The sequence below is a fragment of the Ciconia boyciana genome, chromosome 19 (assembly GCF_034638445.1).
Source record: "Ciconia boyciana chromosome 19, ASM3463844v1, whole genome shotgun sequence".
Lineage (NCBI taxonomy): Eukaryota > Metazoa > Chordata > Aves > Ciconiiformes > Ciconiidae > Ciconia > Ciconia boyciana.
The window spans coordinates 6155616-6180156 of NC_132952.1; the positions used below are offsets into that span (position 1 = coordinate 6155616).

At 43.9% G+C, this 24541-nt stretch overlaps 1 protein-coding gene across 1 annotated transcript; it reads right to left on the reverse strand.

Annotated features, from left to right (window-relative positions):
* Positions 1 to 13230: 13230 nt before the first annotated feature.
* On the reverse strand, positions 13231 to 18750 carry TNFRSF18 (TNF receptor superfamily member 18). The gene is made up of 6 exons (XM_072884089.1): positions 18504 to 18750; positions 16094 to 16228; positions 15494 to 15581; positions 14903 to 14991; positions 13779 to 13919; positions 13231 to 13499 (listed from the first exon to the last, which is right to left on the reverse strand). Exons 1-6 carry the CDS (start codon positions 18676 to 18678, stop codon positions 13348 to 13350), a joined length of 780 nt encoding a protein of 259 aa, XP_072740190.1. The 5' UTR covers positions 18679 to 18750; the 3' UTR covers positions 13231 to 13347.
* Positions 18751 to 24541: the final 5791 nt, after the last annotated feature.

Here is a 24541-nt window from a genome sequence, read left to right on the forward strand (position 1 = left end):
TATAACCACCGAGTAACACGCAAGGGATAAGGTGGGGGTAAAGTTGGATTTCATACATCCTGCCCAAATTACTGTCAAATCCCAGGGCTTGACTAAAGCTACAATTTGTCCTGACCTTTGTTTTCAAGAGTTAATCCTAATATGCTCAACTTTTTTCACCAGTGCCAGCAAAAGCTGGATGGATTTCATAGCCACTTCCTTGAAGAGCATGAATCTTTTCATTCATTCCCTGGGGAAACAAAAACAGGGGGTTTTGTCAGAAGTTTCTTGTATTCTTTTCCCCAAAGAGAGAAGGACTGGTTATTATGGTTGCAAAGTTGTATGTGTAACAACCGAGCCCTCTCCACAGGTACTGGAGGTGACTGGTAAAACTAATGCAGTGTGATTGCCGTTTCCCTGGTTTTGATGAGGTCAGAAGAGGGAAATGAGATCTAGTCTATCTTTGCCATGCATTCGTGTCTCTTTAACTGCACGTCACTGTTTAGCTGGCTGTACGCACAGGAGTAAAACCACCCTGTCTCAGGGAATGCCGTGGTCTGGCTCACCAGTGCTCAGAGAGCACATAGAGACCATTTAAGGAAAGATGATATAAAATGACAAAGTACTGATATAAAGCTTCAAACTGTGACCTAGTGCAAGACAGTCCAGCAGTTAAACACTGCATAGTTCCTAGTTACCAACCAGTCACTAAGCGTGCCAGCCTACCAGCACCGTCTGTACATAAAGATGCACTCAGTACTGCATCAGCAGAAAGGAAGGGAAGGTGAAGAGCTTTGAAGAAATATAATTTCCTTTTTTCTAAAAAAAATTGGAAACATTTTGGAGGAACGATATAATTGATCTTATTTCAACAGGAGATGCGTGAATGCTACATTGTGCTGTCCTCCTTCCACCTGCTGATTCTTTCAGTGGATCGTACAAAGAAGGCATTTGTTTACGAGGTAAAGCACAAGAATCCTTTTGTGTCTGTTGTATCCATGTTCATATTCAAGATGTCCTGAATATCTCTTTGCTCATAGCTCTTGCATGTACATGGCAAAAAGAGTACCTACCCTCGGTTCCCTGCCAAGAGGAAGGCTCAGGATGGAGCAAACGTGCAGGTCCCATCAGCCAAGACAGAGACGCTTCACTGAGTTCAGGGGAGCTTTGGCATGTTTTCTAGCACAGTAGCTCACAATTCTCCATTTTTCAGCTTACTTTGAGCAGGGAAGGGAGTCTGCTCCAGGGATTGAAGAGGAAGTGCCAGTTCTATTTATATGCCTACTTCTAGGATCTATAATGTTCGCTGGCCTCTTAGCACTTACTACCCAGGGAGAGGGACCGCAACTCTGTACGAGTGAGCTAAGTGAACAAGGCATCAACCAGGAGGTATCAAAAGAAGGTCATAAGAACAGACATGGTGTACCAAGGAGAGACATATCCAGAAGAGCTGCCTTCAGCACAGCAATGTCTCCTGCTGGCTGTCTTTGGTATATGTCTGTGGATCCTAAATGTGAGAATAAAAGAGCGCCAAACTAGGAAACTTTGTAACTACAGAAAGAAGGTCCTTGATCTGTATAACATTGGAATCGATACAAATCTAAGTCCCTCCATCAGTTAAGTTTGGTGGTGTAAGAGGACACAGAAAAGAAATCATCAGTTTATGAAATACAGGATGCAAAATGCAAACTGGGGCCTCTTTCTCCTGAACATGTGTAGTCTTCTAGCGTGGTTTGGAGCATGGGGTGGGAATTAAAGAGGGGGAGGCTGCGAGGCAGATGAAATTCCGTCTAGTTCATACAAAGTACTTTTCAACACCAGCCTTGGTCTATTGGTGGAGCTCACCCCTATACCTCAGAGCCCTTTATGATGGAGGACAGTCATTTTACAGATAGGGAAACATGAATAAACCCCCCATTTCCTATGTCTTCAAACAATGAGCTGAATGTCATCCCACAGAGACTTCTGTAAAGTCAAACGTTTGAAGGATGGGAAATTCTTTAGCCTGGCTTGCAGAAAAGCATTCTGCTGTACATCAGTGAGACATAGAGAAGTTGTTACCAACCAGTTTCTAACACAATTCCCTACCATACCAGGGTCTCCTTCCTCTTGCTGGGATGCGTCTGAGAGAGATTGCGAGTGCAATCAGCCACACATTTGAAATTTCTGGTAAGCCTGTTCTGCAGTTCCTGTGATAGTCACAAAGCAGTAATATCCGTGCTCTAGCCTTCACGGACCGGCTTACGTGTCTAGAGATGAGAGGGTTTTGCAGCCATGCAGAGGACTACTGAAGAGGGACATGCCTCCTCTCCAACATTCAGCCACGCTGGAGAATATGCCATGCCTGTCTGGACTGGATGTGCAGCATATGCTATAGTTGCACAGAGGGATGAGACATAGCTAGACGGAAGGAATTCGGAATCTTACTTTTTACAGGTGGACACAACTGCCGCACAGCCTTAAACCAAGAATGCCTTAGGGTTAACTAGAATTCCTCACATGCAAGGCAATATAAATTATAGGTTCCCCTTGACTCTAATTTTCTACTTAAACAGGAGGCAAATGCTTGATGTCTGCTTTTAGAACAAGGGAGCTACCTAATTGTCCCAGTGCCAACCCAGTATCTGCCATCAAGAACAATGCAAGCCAGACCTGCACTTGTTTCATAATGAGATACCAAAGCACAGGTGGAACGCGGCTATAGAGATAATGAATGACAGAGTGGAGGGGCAGCGCACAGAATTCACCGGCTAGGCTCAAAGGCAGCTCACAGGTCCTTCCTCAGACCCAGGGGTTGTATGTGTCTTTCCGCAGGGTCCATGATAGAATCCAGGCTCGTTTGCTGCCAGAATTCAGCCGACTTCAACATGTGGGTTCAACACCTCCAGCACCAAATCAAGATGGCGAATGCTCACTGCCCAGTGACTCCCAACAATATCATCTCTCTTCTGGTGAGTCCATGCAGAAGAGACGTAAAGGGAACGGGATGGAAACAGGAAACAGAGGCAGCTTTGAAAGTGGACAGGGGTTTTCAGGGATTTTTAGAATGCAGGCTGGAAATGAACAGTAGCGTTACCTGAGGATGCTGTTCTAGGCTATGGCAAGGAAACCCGCCACACACAAATTTGTAACTGCTACTCTACGCTCATGAGAGATTTTAGAAAAATTACTGATCTTTTTTGTTCCTGGGATGTAACTACTACACTGGTAAAAAAATTTAAATTTTCCTCTTAGTTACAGTCACAAAATAAAGACTTTTTGATACATGCTGACTGTCGCACAAGCGACGCACTGCACACTGCAACATCGACAAGGGTCACAAGATGGCAGGATTAGACTGCCATGGAAAACACCCATCCAGCTGTGCCTTAGGGAATTCACATACAGCAACGCAATGAGTCCTCCCAAAGCTTTTGCCCATGTCGTGGTACGCTGAGATTCCTAAAGGGTAAGAGTCAGCTGGAAAGCCAGCTTGTCATTCTCCTCTCCCTAGTGTTATTTACTAACAGTTCTGCTAAGGTTTCCCCTTTTTTTAAACATCCACGCTGCTGTCCTTGATGTCTAGCATGGCACAGGCTCTAAGGCAACACTGGACCTTAGCTGTGTCTAACAGCATGCTTGTCTCCAGTTTGGGGGGAGAAAATGCAACCCAGAGTACCCATCCTTAAGAGCTGCTGATTTCTGATGTTCCCTACCCTTCACATAATTGTTTGTAGCTAGTGGGTAGAAGCTAATCTTACAATAGTTAGTTCAGGTGGTCCTGCTCTAAGGATTCGATATAGATTGTAGAAATCCATCCAGGACTCGGCATAGCCATGCATACCGTGAGCCCACATCGAACCCCACTCCCCTGTTAGCTGGACAGCACCACTTTGAAGGAAAATATCCCCCAATAAAGGGACTTGAATGCCAAGCCCAAAGTGCTTTGAACTAAGATGAAATTCGAATTCAAATCAAACTGGTGTCTCAAACAACCTCTTCTGAGGGGGCGAAGGAAAATGAGACCTTTCCCTTTTAATAGCTAAAGTTGTTTGCTTGTCTCAGCTGCTGCTCATGAAACCACAGATTTTGTTCAAGTAGGTAGGAAACCTACAGCAAACTAGGACCTTCATCATGGGTTTCCCAATTTCCAAGCATATATCCTAAATAGCTTTCTTTTACCACCCTGTAACCCTGAAAGACATCGTACTTGTAGTTTGATCTCATTTTGCTCTGTCTCAACAAAAAAAAAGGTGCCGTGTGATGAACAGTGGAAGAAGAGGGAGCTGATGAGACATCTGTTGTGTAACACCATTCTGAAGTGGGAAGGAAAACCTATTCAGCATCTAGGAAGGATACAGCATTTGGCCATGGTGCAAGTGGCTAGTGGCTGCGTGGGGGTAACGTACAATGTATACCGCTCTGACACGTGGGTGGCTTTAAGAAGACTGCAACCTGTGCAAGTTTAGGCTCACATGGAACTGATGCTTAAAGAAAAGAAAAAAAGAAACAAAAGCTAATTATGTCACAGTATTAAAGAGACAAACAGAAATGCAGTTGTATTTCTGAAAGCTGCTTCTGACAATGTGTCCAAACGGTTGCACTCAACTTCCAAGGGAGTAGAGCTGGGAGGGACAGTCCACCCCTTTCCAATCACACAGCAAGATCAGCATTTTCTAAACATTTCCTTGCAGATGTGTGCCTGACCTCTTCTAAAAAAACCCTCACCACTTTGTGATATCCTATCAGCTTTCTAAGCAATGAATATACAACCTGAATAAGAAATACAAAGAATAGTATCCATGCCTGGCACAGGAGCAAGTGGGTGCTGCAGACAGTTCTGAGTTTTGGTGTATCGTCATGGTCATTAAACTTCATATTCTGCCTTTGACTGAGACGGATCCACTGAGTGGAAGTTATGGAACGTTTTTGCTGTCTCTAAGGTGCCTCTTTTCCACAGGACTCTGAGGAAAGACTGCTGATCCTGTTTCCAGAAGATCTGCTGTTCCTCTCTGTGGATAAGGACAGAACTGCAATCACATACAAGGTAACAGAGGAAATACTGGTCAAATAAGTGAAGACCTAAAAGGAGCTGGAGCTAGTGAGCAGCACTGGGTGATGAAAATGTCTGAATAGCAAGGAACAAAGGGAGGAGCTGAAGGAAAAGCACTTTTTTTCTTTTCTTCTTTGAAGGGAAAACTCCCCCTAACTGGAATCCAGGCAAAGGAGAAATCTGCTATGCTGGGCAGGTTACAGTTTGAAATTACAGGTATGTAATTGAAAAAGAAAGATGAGAGCTATGAAACACAGGAGGATCTGTCTGAACATAGGGAAACAGATTTTTACTGTGAGGTTGCTGAGCACTGGGACAGGTTGCTCAAAGAGGTTGGGGAGTCTCCAACCTTGGAGATACTCAGAAGCTGTCTGGACATGGCCCTGGGCAACCGGCTCTCCGTGGCCCTGCTTGAGCAGGGGGTTGGACCAGGTGACCTCCAGAGGTGCCTTCCAACCTCAACGGTTCTGTGATTCTAATGAGAAACAGCAACGCTGGTGCTCGGGCTTACCTTGAGGATGGGTTATCTTGTGCAGTTGTCTTCCCACAAGGGACAGTCCTGTGACTTTCCTTGCTACAGGCTAATAAACTGTGTGTCATGGCAAACTTCGCACACTTTTCCATCACCAAACTGTTCCCTGCTAATGTCTTGCAGGAAGCCTGACAGAACCAATCCTTATCACCTGTTCCACAGCAGAAGATTATGAAAAATACCTGTTCTACCTACAGAAGGTATTTTTCAGAGAACTTTACTGCAGCAATATCTCTTTTCAAGCCTGGGATTTTCCCAGCCATTGATTCATCTAAGATCTATTATCCTCCCAACTTTTCTTCTCCTTTTCCACAAAAGACTCACCTGAGTAGGGAGTTGCCTTCAAGCCTATCTTTCTCCTGATAAGACTCATCTGTTTGGCCAGTAAAATATCAGTGGGTATTTGAAAAAAGAAAAACACTCTGTCAGCAGGGGTTGAATTTGGGTCCTCTTAGGCAAAACACCTACCTACTCTAGGAGTGAAAGACTGATACCTAAGCACTCAACTTGCACTGATTTAATGGAAATTACATACTGAAATAAGCAGAACTACTGAGGGGAGGAGGCAGACCATTGGACTCTATTTCACAAAGCTAGAGAGACACATGATGTCACACTACCTCCTAAAATACCCATGATTGCACTGCCAGCTTATGACCTGGTTCCCTGGAAGTTACACCCATGTAAACAGGAGTTAGTTCCAAGTAGGTCCTTCAAAATAGGACCTTATCTAGGTTCCAGTTTCCAGAGTCAATAATTTTTTGTTGGCCAGCACCTATAGCACACCCTACACAGTGGATAACCCTATCTGGGCGCAGAGGAGAGAAACGTGAATCAGGAGTGGATGTTTTAAAAGCAGAAGAGATGTTGGGCTCTGAGTATTTATTAATCAATCTGGCTATTCTATAGTTGAGCATGGCTATGTTTATCTAGTGTGTAAATTCTTGGCAAAGTTAGGATATTCACGTGCTGAAAATATCTTCCAGCCAGAGAAAATCCTTGATCCTCCTACTCTCCAGCCACCACCAATCATCCCTAAGAAATCCCGGCAACATCAGTAGGACATTAGCATGCAATGACAAGAAGGAGGTATGTTGAATACAATCCCAACAGAAGTTGAAGAAGCTGCAAGAATGAGTAAGAATAGACTGGAAATTGGAAACCAAGCTTCTTTCAGACTGAGAGGCGAATAAGGGTCTGCACATGAACTGTTCTCCACTGGCTGCTGTTTCGAATGGGCCATTGCAATCCATGTAGGATCTTGCGATTCTCACCTCAGCTGTACATACGCTTCAAGGAGAAATCTTTTTCAATTTTCTTACTGTATTTATTGTCTGATTCTTAACAGAAGAAGAAACATTATAAAATACTGTGGAAATACTACAAATAAAACCCATTTACCTGAGCCTAAGCCATGCGTAGAAAGCAGCATTCAGGTAACTGTTGGTCTGGAGAGCCATTGCCTTCCTTTGAAATGGCAGGCATAGTGCAATTCTTGATGGTGAATAGCTCCTTTTCTATAGCTTTTCTTCCCTGCCCAAATCAAGGAGAAATGTTAATCCTGGAAGTTTTCGCAAACCAAAAATTGTTCCCCAAATACTCATTGCTGTCTTCTGCCCTCCAAGAACAACAACCCAAAAACCTTCAGGTTGAATCAAATCTATTCATTTTGATGATTTCAAAATATTTCATTTGGATTTTTAACACTTTAAGAATTTTTTCCCCACTCTACACATATGTAGCACTGAAAAGGAAGCATTGCTACAAACCAAAACTACCAAGCATTTAATTTCAAACAGTTCTCAGTTACCGGTAGGTTAATCATCCCAGCTGCATCCGTGGTATAGCTGCAAAGTCACCTGAACAAGCTTTGTGTGGTCCCATGGTCCCTGATCTATCCCAATTTTTCCTTTATGCAGCCTACACTGGCCACATGTAAATCAAGAAAACAGACAGCTGTGGCGTATACTGCAAAAAAAAAAAAAATCAACAATTTTAGAAGAAAAAAAAAATCTAACAAAGGTATGCCCCCAAGCACCATAAATTATGAGTCTCTTTACCTGAGGCTTTTAAGAACTGAACACCTCTGCCAGGCTGGGCTGAAACTAGGCAATAAGTTGGAAAGTTATTTGGAAAAACAGGTCTGTAATCACACAATTGCTTATTTTCTCTTTCCTTCGGAAAGGAGACAAAAAGAATTAAGGACAGGAAGTCCCGCGAAAATATTGTTTTACCTTCTTCAGTTTCGGAACTAATAATTTGCAGGAAATGTGAGCAGCCATGGTAGCATAACAAAACACTGTCTGCACATATCCTTAGTCGCCTTCTGTTTGAGCAAAACCTCTAGTATGAGAAAAGCTGTTTCTATACCGCAAGCATTTCTCTTATCCTGTTACTCTTTCACTTTTTTTTGCAGCTGAAAGATGAAGAAATCCCCAGAGCTCACTGGGGCCCCAAACTCCCGTGATCATTATTTATGTGTGTGAGTGAATGACTCTATAAAAGGGTATCACCTTATTCTGCTAACTGCTACCCTGCATTTCCTAAAACTGTACAGGAAGGTCTTTATCTGATTCTGAACAGCAAGCCACTTCTAAGCATCGAACATTGTTTTAAACAAAGTTTAAAACTCTGTCTTAACAGTGTGAAGTTTCTTAAACATTTACACATAGAGAAAATCCTGAAAAGCTGTAGATTCAGAATAATTTGGTTTTTATTAAACTTTTGGAGAATGTGCACAAAAACAAAGATAGAAAGATAACTCCTCTCCTCTGCTAGGCGCCATTTCCCTGCCCTGAAATTTTGCCATCATACCTTTTCCATTTTAGAAGTCAAAATTCGAGAATACAGATGCAGATTAGAAGCACAAAACGCTAAATGGTAACACTGGATCTGGCATCAGGAAAACAATCTACACGACTCAGAGAAAAGCTGCTAAGTTTGGTGCTGACTTCAGAGCTAGGTCACTGGAAGATCCCAGAACTCAGAGCGAGCAGAAGCTTCCTCCTGAAGGCCAGTGTCAATTCTCACTCTGCCAGCCACTTCTTCGCCCTTTGCCGGGGCACGCGAGGGAGCCTCAGGGCCAGCGAAGGGATGTCAGCTTCTAAGAAATCACCAAACCCGTTATATTAGTAGCTTCTTAAAATGTGTCAGCGGTGTTCCTTTCTAAGTATTATTAAAGCACACATGCTAAAAGAGCTGACTCTTAAGATGGTGAAAGATTTTGCTGACCAGGTCTGAGACACTCAACGCGCCCTGGCAGCCTGTGAGGCTGTCTCGAGTAGAACGGAAAGCAGAATGAAAAGGCACACTTTTCAGCACGTAGGAGACTCCTTCCACCACTTCTTCTTTTTATATAAACAGAATTGTTCCAGAAATTTCTTCGTTAAGGGCTATCCACTTTTCAGAGTCCTCACTCACACGTAGGCTGCCAATGGCAACAAGTCTTTACTCATGACTTGTAAATGGCAACAACACTTGTAAATGGCAACAAGTCTTTACTCATCGCTGGCAGCTCAAGAACTTTTATTACAGTTAGATTCCTCAGCTCATAGGACAACTCAAAGACAAGCTTAAGATAAGTGCTGGACAACTCCTAATAAAACAAGGACTAAGTGCTACCAACTGTCCCACAAAAAATTGCTTTTTTTTCCATAAACATGAAATATACTTTTTAAGCTTCACCTACATGTAGCGTAAAAGTTATTATGTCCTCAGTTAAGCCATAATTTGATGTTGTCGTTTTGGAGCCTGCATATTTGCCTTTTTGTTAGCACTGTCCAGGAGCTTTTTTTTGGTTTTTTAGATATCACCATACATCATATTTTAACTATTTACTCATGACAATAACGTTAATGAAACATTGTATTTCTACATTTGCTTGATGACTTAGCTTCTAGAAACTTTGGGATATTTTTCAGGGATATTCTCTTTTCTCTTTTGAAAAGAGATTCAAGAAAAAAAAATATTGTTACAGACATTTAATTGGATGTAAATGATTTGAGGGAGAAGCCTTTTTTAGCCCACAGTCCATATACAGAAATCAAGCTGCAGTTCAAATCAGAACTTGAAAAACCCCATAAACTCTGGGATATGAGCTGAAAATTCAGCCATGATCTGATTCAAATATTACAGAAATTGCACACTGATAAAATAAAGCTATCATTCTTTCTGAATGGAAACTGAAATCTAGTGTTTTCTTACAGGCTCACTGTTCTACGCCAATGGTTTTCATTTCCTTTGATGCAAAGAACAGCTCTTTTACTGAAATTCTCCAAGGCTTAAATGATTCACGCTTTGGGTTTTTCCCTCTGAATTGGAGCTTTAAGAAGTCAGGAAATTGGTTGCTTTTCCCATCAATAAGCAGCCGTAAAGTCAGGTGGTTAGGTAAGCAGGAAGTGGAACTCTTCTTCAAGGTAGGCATATAGAAACGCACAGGGCCACTCTGCAAATTTCCAATGAATAATATGGCTCTGTTCATTGTGTTTCAATATTAACTGGCAGTAGTGTCGGCTATTCAACACCCACAGCCCAGAAATATTTGCCGCATGTTGCCAGAGGCACAGACTTCCACTAGACACTCAAATCTTTCATTCCTCAAATAGTAAGCTCTGTTGAATTTTTGTTTGCCCCAAATGTTGCTGCTTCTCTACCATTGTCAGGAATGGAACAAATTGTCAGCCACAGTTTCCTGCTATTTTGGTAGTGGGTAGCTGAAAAGCTGGTTTAGCTAGCAGCCAGGAAATGTTAAACCACTTGCTTAAAAAGGGAAAAAAGTGCAAGTGCACCAGTCTAAAATTCAATGACGGAAGAGTTTGGCTGGGGGTTCGTTGCTGAAATAGCCAGAGTTCTGTAAGAGAGGGGAAGTGAAATGGGAAAGTAAAACTAAGTGCGCTCAAGAACCCTGGGACAACCTAACGAATAAAACCCTTCCTTTCCAATTTGCCTCAATTATATCACATAGGCACTGTATTCAATTTTCAAGTTTATTTTACCTTTACAAAAGGTCACAATCAGAAATCTTGTTGAAAACATTAAAAAAAAAAAAGAAGGGTCAATACAGAGCTGAGAATAAACATGGCCAGCATAGAAGGAGCTCTAAGAAGTGTCTTTACTAACCAGTGTTTAGACTTCTGAGTATATTAAATCTCACAGCGAAACGGCTTACAAGGCAGAGACAGTCTTACACTTTAAAAAAGTTATCTTATTTAATCCAATCCAATGCTTTCACCTTTCCTTGGCTGAATCTCCAGTTCACCTCAATTAAGAATCTGCGCATTTCCCAAAGCAATGGAGGAAAACTCTCTCTTAAGTGAATTTCACATAGGGATACCTATGGGAAAAATTCTCAGCAACACAAAGATTAACAGTAAGAGGATCAAAGAAGGCAAAAATACATTGAAAGTACTAATTAAATCTCACAACATCCTTTTAGGGTTGAGAAGTATCACTGCTCTCATTCTAAGGTATGTCAGCTGCAGTAAACACAATAACAGAGAAGTCAGAAGACTAAAACTAGGACTACAGACGAATACATTATAGTGAAGGGATAACCCTTTGTACTTCATTTGCCTTTACAATTATTTCACCCAGTTACAAGATTCTATAATGCACCAAAAAAAAAAGGCAAAAAGCAAAAAAGACAGGATAACTCCTCTTGACATAATCACTGAAGAAATGTTCAGCAATAAAACCATGTCCATGAATGAAAAAAATAATCCTTCAGCTTTATTCAAGCTTGCCAAGACCTCCTCCAGAGAAGGCTTCAAGAAAGACCAACTGAAAAGAGCTTAGAGAGAGAGACTAAGAGGTCTAGAAACCACAGCCTGTGAAGTAGGATAAGAGCCTAGAGAACTCAAGGAGAGATGATAATTTATGAATGCTTAAAAAGATGCTGAAGAGTCAATTCTTCCTCATAATCATAATGGATAATATAAATTTTAACTAACCAAGTCTCTCTCCTTCTCTGATTTGAGATCAGTCACTGGACTGGATTGCCTAGAGAGGTCATGGAGTCACCTCAACGAAAGTCTAACAGGTAGATCGTTATCCAGTCTCACCAAGCCTGCCTTGGAGCACAGAGGCTTACCAACCTGTCCCACTTCTTAGGATTCTCCATTCAAGTGCTTTTGCAACACACATCTGTGGAGGCAATAACTTCTGCTCCGCAGCTATTGTAATCTCACAGATCCCTACTTAAAACAGCATGTCATTCAGACTTGGAATAATCCCCTCTGAGTATTTAGTAAGGTGATTAACAGAAATTTCATTATTCTGTTAGGATTTAATTTAAAAGCCCTGTACTGTTTACGTCATCCATAAGAAATCATGAGGAAGCTGCTGTAATGGCTGTACTGTGAGCTATTTATAACCTTACATGTAAAGGCTGAGACAAAACTCATTTTTGCCCAAAGCTGATTCGGTCATAAAAGCGTCTGCTCCAAGCAGCTTTCACCAGAAGGCCAAACATTATTGCAGTCACATAACACAAAAATAATTACATAAAAAAGACACGTCAGTTTTAACTAGCTGAAGCCCCAGGCTAGATTCTTACTTGAAATCAGTGTCAATTCACAGAAAGCAACCAAACTCCAGCTGAAACCCTGCCCCTTTAAATTCAGGCAAAACAATTAATTCTAGCCGTGTTAGAGCTCTATGAAACTGGAGGAGCACTGATCTAACATAAAAAAAAAATCCTCCATGGTACAGCTTTCAGTAAGGAGAACATCTTTCAGCTGATGATCAAGTCACTGGGGCTACGCTGGTATACACCAGCAGACGCTCTGGTTCTCTTCCTTCTGGGGTGGGGAAAAAAGAACATCAAGAACATCAAGAACAAAGGTTGGGCTTTTCTCTGGTTTCCACTGTCCTTTCCTACTCTATAAACTAGGTGAGAAGAGAGCATTAAACCAAATGTCTTTCTCTAGACAGCGTGATCCTCATTTGAGCCTTTCAGAAGCCTCCCTTTTGTAATTCAGTACTCCAGGTACCAAGGATTGCTGAGTTATAGAAGAGAAGGAGGATAAATGTTACTACCTTCTTCACCCCCAGCTTCCCTGGAGGGAATGAGGGGATCACAGACCTTGCACAGAGAAATCTCTGCAAGCACAAATGCTGTGGCTATGGCAGTCTCACAGCGGCACCTCTGTGCAGTGAGACTGGCCTAACCAACACCTTCTGTTGGGACTGGAGAGGTGAGCAGTTAATGGATTAAGAACAGCGGCCCTTTGCTGCATAACAGGGCAATCTGGCAGGAGTGAAAACCGCTGCCTGCTTAGAGAAGAGTAGTAGGTATGGTTGCTAGGCACGATGCCTTATTCCCTTAATACGAGCACCAGGACACATCTTGGAAATACGGACAGCCCGTGAAAGCTGTGAGTGCCCTCTGGGTACTACTGTATTTCCTGTAGCACTGAAGGGATTGACGGCAGGACGCCGGCCTTCTACGCGTGTATCGATCTGTGGGAGCACCACAGAGACACGTGCAGAAGACACAAAGGGGAATAATGACAAGAAGGGTCCCTGGTCCCAAACAAAGTTGAAAAGAGCATCAATAAAAAAGAAAAAAACCAACAACCCAGGAAACTTGCAATAATGCAATGCAGCTGAACTGAACGCCAGTCTGACTTAGCAGTTTTTCTGTTTCCAAATGCTAGGTTTGTTGAGAAGAAGGTGAAACTCCCCCAAACCCATTCCTTATTGCTATGTACATAATGATGCTTTATGCACCCAGCCCCTCCCTTCTCTTTTTTGAAAAGCTGAGCTCAGCTCCCCATTCTCACAGCACATTGCGATTTATCTGTTTTCACTGTAGACTCTGAGGGTGGAAATAGCAAAGCTTTTCTTCTGGCATTTTGTCTCCATGTTCTTCTTCTGGAAACTGGCAGCTGTAAGTCTCTTCTCCATGGTATGATGCTTGTGGAGCCATCGGCAGCCTAGGGAAGTTATGTTCCAGATCTGCAGTGAGAATAAGCAAAAGCACTGCACATACAAGAGGTCTTCGTACATGTCAGTTAGCTGCCCGTTACCTTTACCAATACAGCCTCTCTCTGAGGAAAGGACAAAGATAGAGGTGATGCACTGCATCTTACTGAAACTAAGCAACCCGCCCAAAATCACAGAGTAAATCTGTATTTGCTCTATTTATTCAACTTCATTTATTCCATTCTGACTCTGGATCACTGGACATTGTTCGCCACTGAAAAGCTACGCAGAAGTCCACAAAGGTGCACTTACCGTCAGACATGTGGTATTTTTCTTTCTTCAGCGACCATATGCAGAAATGCAAGAAGAAGGTCAGCAAGATGAGAACAAATACAGCCACTGCTGTAAGGATGGCCAGGATGGTGGTATAGAGAGAGTCACTTGCAATAGGAGCTGCAATTAAATATATTTAATAAAGACTAAGAAATTGTGTGCCCAGACTATTGTCAAAGGAAAGGCAGTTCTTCCAAGGAAATTTAGAGATTAATTTCCTCTTTCTGTGGAAAATAATTTTCCACGGAAAAAAAACCAGTGCAGGTATTAACAATAAAACTGAGATGCTCTGAGTCAAGGGTGCAATAGATCACTGTGTGGTAAGAAGCATTCATGCAAAAACCCCACATGTCTGATCCCTTCATTGTTCAGTCTCTCTCTCTTGCAGCTATCACTTCTTCTATCTACTCTGTTTGAGTTTTGCTTTTTGGGCGGATTTGGCTTCAATGTTTCCCTGAATTCCCTACAGAAAGCCAAATTTTCACACTTGTGTCTGCCTCATGGAAGTTAAAAGTAGCACCTTTTTGCAATTTGTCTCAGCAGAACTAACAACTTCTCTGAATGAAGGGCCCAGACCTGAAAGGCACCAATTCATTGTAGGGACAAGGGTGGGGGGAAATGCAGGAGCAGTGCAGCTCGCTGTCTTCAAGATACTCACTACCTGCAAAGCCTGTACCTACTTACTCCTATCTAATTTGATCCATGATAAGGCATGAGATTTCAGTCGTGGGTGCTGTGGACTCAAGCAATAGTTGTAAAGGAACTGGATGACTAACTAAGCTATTGTCTTCCTAAGAAAATCTAGCAAAACGGCAAGAGCAGTTCAATGGGAAACTCTGATAATTTGCCAAATAAGTGTGCTCTATTCAAGGACAATTGTTGGGCTTTTCTCTACCTTTATTACTGACAGTGATTTAATGGTGGAAACTTTGCCCAGGTCAACAATTCTACCTATATTAATATTGCAAGAAACACAACCGTAATTTTCAAAGCAAATTTTCATGATAGCAAGCTCTGGATGATAACTACGCAGCAAGTCACCAACTGAAGAAGTGTAGAGAAAAGTTATAGGCTTAAAGAAACAAATCATTGTGAGAAGGTACCTTGCTCCAAATCTTTAGCAGGGAAACCACATATTGCATTATGTGTACTGTTGCCTTGCTTCATTGTTAGAAAGCCAGAACTTTCACAACTAAAAGAAGAATAAGAGTCACATTTAGAATGTCCCTGCCTTTCCCTTCATTCCTCTCCAGCCTTTCTCTTGGCTCCCTTCTTTCCTTCCCTCCACTCTTTCCACAACTTGTTTCCTTTTTTCCTTTTTGTAGCAGTGCAGGTAAAGTTGTGGCTGTTCCCCAACAAGATAACACTACACCACAATTGTTTATGTGCACATTTTTTTTAGTCTCTTTGTTTCAAGTGATGTCTATGTTTGGAATAATTTTGCATCAGTTTAAGCTGGACTTGGAAGCAAGTCGAATACACAGCAGTTTGTCTTGAGTTCTGCTTTGAGACCGACTATTTCTAAAGCCAAAGGAGAGAGAAATATCATAGATTGCTGAATTTAAAAACCTCATCATTTAACCTCATTGGTGATCTCATCTTTGATTCAATTTTATTTTCTAATTTAAGTATTAATTATTTGAGAATTTTATCATGCATATTGCCAAAGAAGGAAAGTATCAATAAATACATACTCAGTCCAGTTACGGCACCAGCCATTCTTAACATTAGAATAGGTTCCTGTCTCACATGGTTTACATTTGAATGTGAAGTCTAAAATGCCTACAAGAAAAGAGAACGTGAATTATTAGTGGTCAGCGCCTTTACTGAAAGATGATACAACAGGTTAGAGCACAATGCATTCCCTCTATGCTCTTTCTGCATTATGAATCATCCCCCTGGAGAAACACATAAGCAGTTCTTGCCACCTTTGCATTTGGGAAATGTATGGGTGGACCCCTTACAGGAGAGGTACAGAGTAGTCTGATCTGACAGCAGAGGGTGTAAAGTTAAGAGGCAACACAGAGTAAAACAGTCTTCTACTGACAGTTCTAGCAGCTTGGAAGAAAAGTAATACTGAAATTCTGAGCGTGAAAGTCTCAAATTTAGGAAGGGAAGAGTTATAAAATAGGCAAGCAAGGGTTTTAGTCACAACAGCCACAGTATAAAAGCCATTTCTCTCTGCATAACGAGCCTTCCCAAAAGCAGGTTCTAATAAGTGAAGAAAACTGCTGCTCAGCCAGCCACTTATACTGAACTCCGTCTTTTAGAGTCATTTGCGTTTCTTGAGTTACCAAGCTTAAAGAGCTCCTCGCCCTCTGCGCATTCAGGCAGTTTTGTGCAGTGGAGACATGCACTGTCAGAACAGCTGTATCCCTGACGACATCTGCAGTCATGGTCCTTAGTATCTTGACATTTGCCGTTGTCTCCTGTCAAGAAGAAAGAAGTTAGACTTGCCTTTGTCATAGAGGCTGGAAAGTAACTTAACCATTAGCCTTACTGGCTGACACAAGTGAAATAGTTCCTTACTGTGCTGTGGTGGAAAAAACGGATACCAGAAAGATGTCACTCCCACGCATACTGGATAAAGTTTAGAGTACTCAAATTCAGCACCACTCAGATTTTTACACCATGGTTATCTGAGCACTGCATGACTTACCACTGTCACCCTTCTCTCTTACCTGGAATACCAGTGTAGGTCATGGTAGACAGAAGTAAGGCAGCAGGTTTGCTTTACTACGTTGTGCAGATTTAGACCCTGTGGGGTGAGGAGGGCACTGCCAGTGCCCCAGAGAAGCACTAGACATTAACTAGCCAACCAGTCAGCTCTCAGGACACTGCCGGAGCTCTTCTCTGTTAGGCCCAGCCATGTTAGAGGAGGGACACCCAGAAGATCCTTGGCCAGTGAAGCTAGAGCTCCTTTTCCATGCCTTTCCTAACAACAGCAGCTGCTTCCTACACTCTGTTGGCAGAAGTGGGTCTAAATCCAAGCCATAAAACCAGCACCCTTCCTACCCTCTGTCCTTCTGCTTCTAGAGGAGTTCTGTTGTGAACTTTGCTTGCACTCAAAAAATATCATCTCTAATTCTGAGAGGCTCCTGGGTTCATGAAAGCAAAGGACTGCTCATATATACTGATGCCATCAGTAAACAGTATCAAGCAGTCCTTCAGGCAGCTGGAGACCAGTTGGAGGAACAGTGCTGTTCAACCAGGAAGCTGTATAACCTTAAAGAAAAAAAAATATAGAGGGAAATGCTGGCTAGTTCAATAGCATGCTTAAAAACCCACAGTGAGTAGCAAAGATCAAGCAAAGATTATTTCCTGAGGTTGGTGATGGAATGTACAGGTCCACCAGGCAACGGCCCACATCTTTCTCTGCCCACTGGCCTCCTCTTACTGGCCTTCAAAACTTAATGAAGTCTGGCAGCAAAAAGGAAACAGCTTGGAGATGCTTCTTTCTGTGTATTACTAGTGGGTGATTCTGGAGTTGATCCACCAAGCAATGACTCTCCTACCTCATGCTGAATGACTTTCTCTCAGTGGGAAGGGAAATACCCTGGGGTCTCCACACTACTGAGGACTCTAGAGCTCTTCAGCTATTTATTGCTCATTCCCACAAATCCCATGCGTCCACTCACTCCTTCCACAGGGAACTCAGTGTCCTTGTTGTCGGTTGAGGCAGAGATATTCAAGCTACTAATGGGTGGGAGGCTGACTCCTACCTAGGCACCAATGAAAGATGTAACTTCTCAGCTCGTCCTGTTGCTGACCTGCAGGACAACAGCATTACCATACCGGCTAGACAAGGCTTCCAGCAACCCTGTTTTGGGACAAACAGAAAAGGAAGGTGCATTCCCTGCTGTAGGTCATACAAACAGCTGCATGTTCTGTACTGTTCAGCTCTGGCTACCGTTATGGACTGCACTAAATTAGGAAGAATAGCATGATTGTTCCTGGGACCATGGAAGAGGCCATTAGAATCCCCTGTTCTGTCCTTCAGCCTAACAGGCACAGAAATGTCACCCAGTACGTCCTGCAGTTAGCCTCTTCCGCATCTAGCGCCTTAACTTGACTTAAAATTACAGGCAAGTGAGAATCCATCCTAATCCATCCATCCATCGCACCACCATCCTAAAATCAGGCAAGGATACAGGTTAGAACAGGCTGTTGAAACTAATGATCACCTAAGAGCTTGTCTGTGCATTTACTTCTGGGACAAGCACAGGTCAGCGGAATGGAGGGACTGACGTGGGATGCTTCCTAGTCTTTAGGACCACAAATTGCAAAGAACAGCCTTACAGAGAGCATCACTCCCTGCATTCCCTCTGAAGTCTGAATAGCACAGACAAACTTTGAAACCACGTTTGAATGGAGCAAGGGCTTGGAATCGGTGTTAAGCAAACATCTTCTTTCTTAGTGAGCAAGACCAATCCACAGAAACTTAACTTTCCCTTTCCCACTACAGAACAACAAGTATAAGCACATAAAAAATCTGAAACATGAGTCCACGCTGAAGTTTATAGCTAAGGCACATTATGAATTTAGGGGGCAGGACGGAAGCCCTTGTCAGTTTGTTTTGCATATACAGTTACTAAGATACATTTACATACACACACACACACGCCTATTCCCCACAGCTGATTACCCTGACTGACATAAACAACACTGACAAACAGAAAGAAGACAGACACATCACTCCCTTACCTGTGTTTAAGCTGCATTTGGGGCAGCATTTCTTTTCATCTTTACCGATTATTCTCAGTTCGCCATCGTGACACGGTGTTGCCAGAGTTTGCTGTGTCCATTGCCATAGGCACACCACCAGCAGCAAGCAAGCTCGAACCTTGAGGCGACAGACTTCACTTGTCTGTTCGGTCATGTCTTGAGCTACACAACTCAAAAGCACACTAGAGTAGACTTGTTTCAGGACTTTTCTGCAACAGTACTCTTTCCCCTAAAGGCACTGTGGGAAGGCACTGCGCTTTTTGTGGCTGCACTCTTCCTATTTATTTCAGGGCGGGGAAAAGATTTTATTTTACGTCATTCAAATTCTTAAAAAAGCAGGGCAAAGCAACCATGCCCCCGTGACTGCATTAAGAGAGCAGCAGGTTAGGAGCAAGATATAGCATCATGTAATTTGATTTTCCAAGTATTTTGCAAGTTGATATACAATTGAAAATTAATGCAAATTAAATCAGTGTGTGAACTTCAGCACCCTCAGACTATTTCATTCTGACTTAGAGTTCCTAATTAATTTAGAAACCTTCAAGGATTTAACTATCAGATTGCAATGTATACTGAGTCTGTCCACCCACTCAGATTTTCTGATTCTGTTAATTGTTTTCAACTTCCTTCACTCTGGATCAGGAGATTCTTGAATTATTTTCCAGAGCTGATGTAACTCCATATGGATACCACGAAACCAAGAGAAAAAATACTGTCTTCCCCACAGGCTGCAAGATCAGCCCTGGTACGAAAACTGAAAAGAGCTGCAATGGGCTTCTGAGAGACACGTACAGCTCCTCTGACCCCCAGACCCCTGGGATTTAGGTGACGAAAGACAGCCGCTCAGCAAAATTGTACATAGGCACAGACATGTTGCCTGTAATCATCACCTGCCGCTGGGCTGCAATTCCAAAATGTCTTGCCTTATACAAACGTGTATGCAAACTTCCATCTCTGCTTTGCGTGTAGACAGCTTGCTTGCTTTGCCCCCCCCACTTTCTATTTCCACTGTACGCTAGGGTTTGCTTCTATCCCTGTAGCTTGTGGTTGCTTTTATGTGTGCCCAGTGAAGATAGTTTTTAAAATCCAACCTCATTCTCAACTGAACAGATGAATTCTGATGCAGAAGCAGTTTTTAACAGATTCTTTTCCACATTGCATGTGATGACAAATAGGTCAAGGCAAGGGAGAGTCAGACCTGTGTAGAGAGATGAGTGCCTCTAGAAAATGCCATGCCTACAGCATTTGACATTTGCCCTGTTAATTCCTTAGTTTAATACACAGCCAATGAAGCCTGAACAAACTTCCCACACAGACACCATCACTCTTCCTTCAGCATGTTCTACACCTTCTTCCTGAAGATCCTATGGATCTCAAAGAGTAGGTCGGTCGACACACTTTTCACTTAGCCTTTGGTCTATTCAGGGATCTACTTGTGTTCCTGTCATGGGTTGGAAACAATCAGATAGGTTTGATATGCAACAGACCCTTCTAGTTTTAAAAATTTACACTGCAAAGCTGCCTGTACTTTTAAACGTGCTAGGTGAAACCTTCCCATCAAAAGATGATATCCAAACTAGCTGCAAGCAGGCCAAAGACACAGGTCTCTGCTGTCAGTTTTTCCTACATAATGCCCCTAGAAGGCCAACCGTTACGTTTCAGAAACGAAAAGCCTCCCACTTCGTACATCTGCCACACAGGAGATCCCCTCCTCTTCCCACACAGCACTGCTCCTCACACTTGTCACAGCCTGTGCCACTCAGGCTATGCTGGGAACAGACACGCTGCCTGCTGCAGCTGCTGGCCACGGAGGGCCCCGGACACCACAGTTCTGGGGTTCAGTCCCCCAGGTCAGGATTCCTTTCACCAGCTCCTCCAAACAGCACAGCCACAATGCTTGGGCAACAGAGACGGGGACGGTTTACAGGTTCTGGTCATACAAAACTTTGTCTCACCCTCTTCAGAACTCTGCATAGTCTTATGATGGAGACAAGTTATTAGGCAAAGCACTTGGACGCTGCAGCAATATAGTCTGCAGACCAATCGGTTATGACCATTTCTAAATTGCACACAAGCCCTGACCAACTCTGAGGATATTTTTATTATCCCTGGCTCTTATAAGAATAGGTTAATAATAAGGAGAACTTGTTTCAAAATCCTTACTGTGTGGTTACGTTAAGATTCACCCCAGGGCATGCTGGCTGCGATACTATTTGAAAATACTCCTCCTCGCGGAATAGAGCAAGGAATACCCGGAGCACACCAAGCCCCTCCACCTTACTGCGGCTGCAGCCAGGATTCCTGGGCGCAAAGCAGCCCACATCTGCCCTGAGAACAAGTACAGCCTCCGCTCTTGTAAACAGCGTGCTAGCCAAACTCTCCCTTCCTCCTCCTCCTACCCTTTGCCCTGTCCCCAGCACAGGCTGATACCGTGGGGAAATGTGGCACCAGCAACTTTTAGAGGCTCCTCACCGCATCCATAAAGAGATTGTGGACAGGAGGGGATACACCTTCCCATTCAGCCCAACGCTTTCCCTGGCTCTACAAGTCTTTCTCAGAGTCTGTAAAAGAGGTATTTAGTCACACCTGCATGAATAAAGCAAGAACAAAAGACCCATGAAGGAAAGCCAAACTTCTCGAAATCAAGATTTCTTCATTGTCCCAGCAGCACCCACCTTTGAGGTCAGGTGCTTCCAGTTTCATTAAAGATAGCGTGTAGGCTCCCTACAAACATAAAAGGGCTGCAAACCCTCTTACACTAGCTGCCAACACTGATAGAAACTGTGGCACATGTCACAAATGGTCTTAGGAGCAACCCTGCCAAATCGTTTATTCATGAGGTGTGCAGAGAAAAATGTAAGTCAGGAATAGGAGAGATGGGATCAGCTCTGTGTGTTGCTGAGAGATTTGCCCAGGGGTGCAGCTCAGGCTCCCCAGAAACTCCCTGAGGCTTTGTTATGTGTAGCTGTACCCTGGGTGGAGTCCCACCGTCGATACCGATGTGGAGGAGACAAACCCTGTTAGGACCCTGACACTTGTTCTGATGCCAGAGCTGGGGTCCTGAGGAGCTGAGAGTCTTTTAGCCTCACTTTCTGGAAGTTACGTCTCAAGGCCATACCCTAGAATATCTGGCACACCAGTCACCAACAACTAATGCTGCTGAATAACCAACAGGAAGAACTGTCACTTCCAGCAGCAGCTGGGATGGGTAATTTTGTAACTAACAGAAAGACTTGAGTGGTAGAAGACCAGGTCTCTAAGTTAGGCAGCACACCTAGTCTCCTGATGCCTTACTTTCTTCATCTTTAGAAGAAGTATAGCATAGCAACAGACTTGAGCATGTCTATCAGACAGGACAAGGACAGCGCAGTGGTTCCAGATGGAGGAATTGGCCATTCCCCTGAAGCTCAGAGATGGACACTAATAACCAGCACTGCCTAAATACCAAATATGAACGTTAATCAGACTTTTGCTCAGCGTCATAAACACAGCAATAGAGAGGGGACCTCCAAGGGTCCTACCAAGACAACTGGCGGGTGGTACACAAGGGAACCCTAACCCTGGCAAAGGTTGCAGGCAGGCAGTGAGCGTATGTGATATCTGATACCTGGTGTTTATCAGAATAGGAACTAATAATTTATTTCCCTCTATCTTTTTTGAGTGTTGTTTTTTTCTGAATTGGTCTCTACGTGTTTTCATTCTTGTTCAAGCATTACAGTCGTGCACAGATACGGCCAGATGATGGAACATTTACAGTCAGATCACAGACAATAGTTGTACATGCCAAGTCTAAATCTCTAGAGTCAGCAGTGACCTTTCAGAGACAACTTGACTATCTGGCTTTAAAATCTTTGGGGGTTTTCTAAAGCTAATCTTACCTGTCTCTAATTTAAGATAGTGACATTTCATCTGTCAATCCCTTTCTTGCTCAGTCCTGTATATGATGTATGTCAGTGCTGCTGGGTTCCATGCTGCTGCCTGATCCGGTAGGGTTTCCAGCTCTCTCTGCACCTATTGATAGAACAAATGCCTATTTCACTCATCAATAAGCAGTAGTTCTCACTCCTCATCACCTGACTGTTCGGTGGTTTTATTCTGCAGCAGCTACAGGATTAACTAGACCATATTTGACGGAGACCTTTCAGAAATTAGGAATCCTTACAGTCTTTGGAAGAAGGGGCAGGCAAGTCAAGAGGACTACAAAGGTGTAGTGAGATTGTGCAGGGAGAACATTAGAAGGGCCAAAGCTGAGCTAGAGCTCAATCTGGCTACTGCCGTTAAAGGCAACAAAACATACTTCTTCAAATCCATTAGCAGCAAAAGGAGAGCTAAGGAGAATCTCCAGCCCCTAGTAGACGGGGGAGGGAACACAGTGACAAAGGATGAGGAAAAGGCTGAGGTACTTAACGCCTTCTTTGCCTCAGTCTTTAATAGCGGGGCCAATTGTTCTCCGGGTACCCAGCCCCCCGAGTTGGAAGATAGGGACGGGGACCAGAATGGAGCCCCCATAATCCAGGGGGAAATGGTTAGTGACCTGCTGCACCACTTAGACACTCACAAGTCTATGGGGCCTGATGAGATCCACCCGAGAGTGCTGAAGGAACTGGCAGAAGTGCTCACCAAGCCCCTTTCCATCATTTACCAGCAGTCCTGGCTAACTGGGGAGGTCCCAGTTGACTGGAGATTAGAGAATGTGACACCCGTCTACAAGAAGGGCCAGAAGGAGGACCCGGAGAACTACAGGCCTGTCAGCCTGACCTCGGTGCCGGGGAAGCTGATGGAGCAGATCATCCTGAGTGCCATCACACGGCATGTAGAGGATAACCAAGGGATCAAGCCCAGCCAGCACGGGTTCAGGAAAGGCAGGTCCTGCTTGACCAACCTGATCTCCTTCTACGACAAGGTGAACCGCTTAGTTGATGAGGGGCAGGCTGTGGATGTTGTCTATCTGGACTTCAGTAAAGCCTTTGACACGGTTTCCCACAGCATTCTCCTGGAGAAACTGGCTGCTCATGGCTTGGACGGGTGTACTCTTTGCTGGGTAAAGAACTGGCTGGATGGCCAGGCCCAAAGAGCGGCAGTGAATGGAGTTTACTCCAGTTGGCAGCCGGTCACAAAGTGGTGTTCCCCAGGGCTCTGTGTTGGTCCAGTTCTGTTTAATATCTTTATCAATGATCTGGACGAAGGGATCGAGTGCACCCTCAGTCAGTTTGCAGATGACACCAAGTTGTGCAGGAGTGTTGATCTGCTGGAGGGCAGGAAGGCTCTGCAGAGGGACCTGGACAGGCTGGATCGATGGGCTGGGGCCAATTGTACGAGGTTCAACAAGGCTCAGTGCTGGGTCCTGCCCTTGGGTCACAGCAACCCCATGCAACACTACAGGCTTGGGGAAGAGTGGCTGGAAAGCTGCCTGGTGGAAAAGGACCTGGGGGTGTTGGTCAACAGCCGCCTGAAGATGAGCCAGCAGTGTGCCCAGGTGGCCAAGAAGGCCAATGGCATCCTGGCTTGTATCAGAAATAGTGTGGCCAGCAGGACTAGGGCAGTGATCGTGCCCCTGTACTCGGCACTGGTGAGGCCGCACCTCGAATGCTGTGTTCAGCTTTGGGCCCCTCACTCCAAGAGAGACATTGAGGGGCTGGAGCGTGTCCAGAGAAGGGCAACGGAGCTGGGGAAGGGTCTGGAGCACAAGGCTGATGGGGAGCGGCTGAGGGACCTGGGGTTGTTCAGCCTGGAGAAAAGGAGCTAAGAGGGGAGACCTCATCGCTCTCTACAACTGCCTGAAAGGAGGCTGGAGAGAGGTGGGGTCGGTCTCTTCTCCCAGGTCACAAGTGACAGGACGAGAGGAAATGGCCTCAAGTTGTGCCAGGGGAGGTTTAGACTGGATATCAGGAAATTTTACTTCACTGAAAGGGTTGTCCAGCACTGGGACAGGCTGCCCAGGGAAGGGGTTGAGTCGCCATCCCTGGAGGGATTTAAAAGCCGTTTGGATGAGGTGCTTAGGGACAGGGTGTAGTGGG

Excerpts from the sequence above, each read along its gene's own strand:
- TNFRSF18 (XM_072884089.1), bottom strand. The coding sequence starts at position 18,678 with ATGACCGAACAGACAAGTGAAGTCTGTCGCCTCAAGGTTCGAGCTTGC. Across the intron at positions 13,920-14,902 it reads TGCTAAAGATTTGGAGCAAG|CTCCTATTGCAAGTGACTCT; the intron begins GTACCTTCTCAC and ends ATTTAATTGCAG. Across the intron at positions 13,500-13,778 it reads AAAATACCACATGTCTGACG|ATCTGGAACATAACTTCCCT; the intron begins GTAAGTGCACCT and ends TTCTCACTGCAG.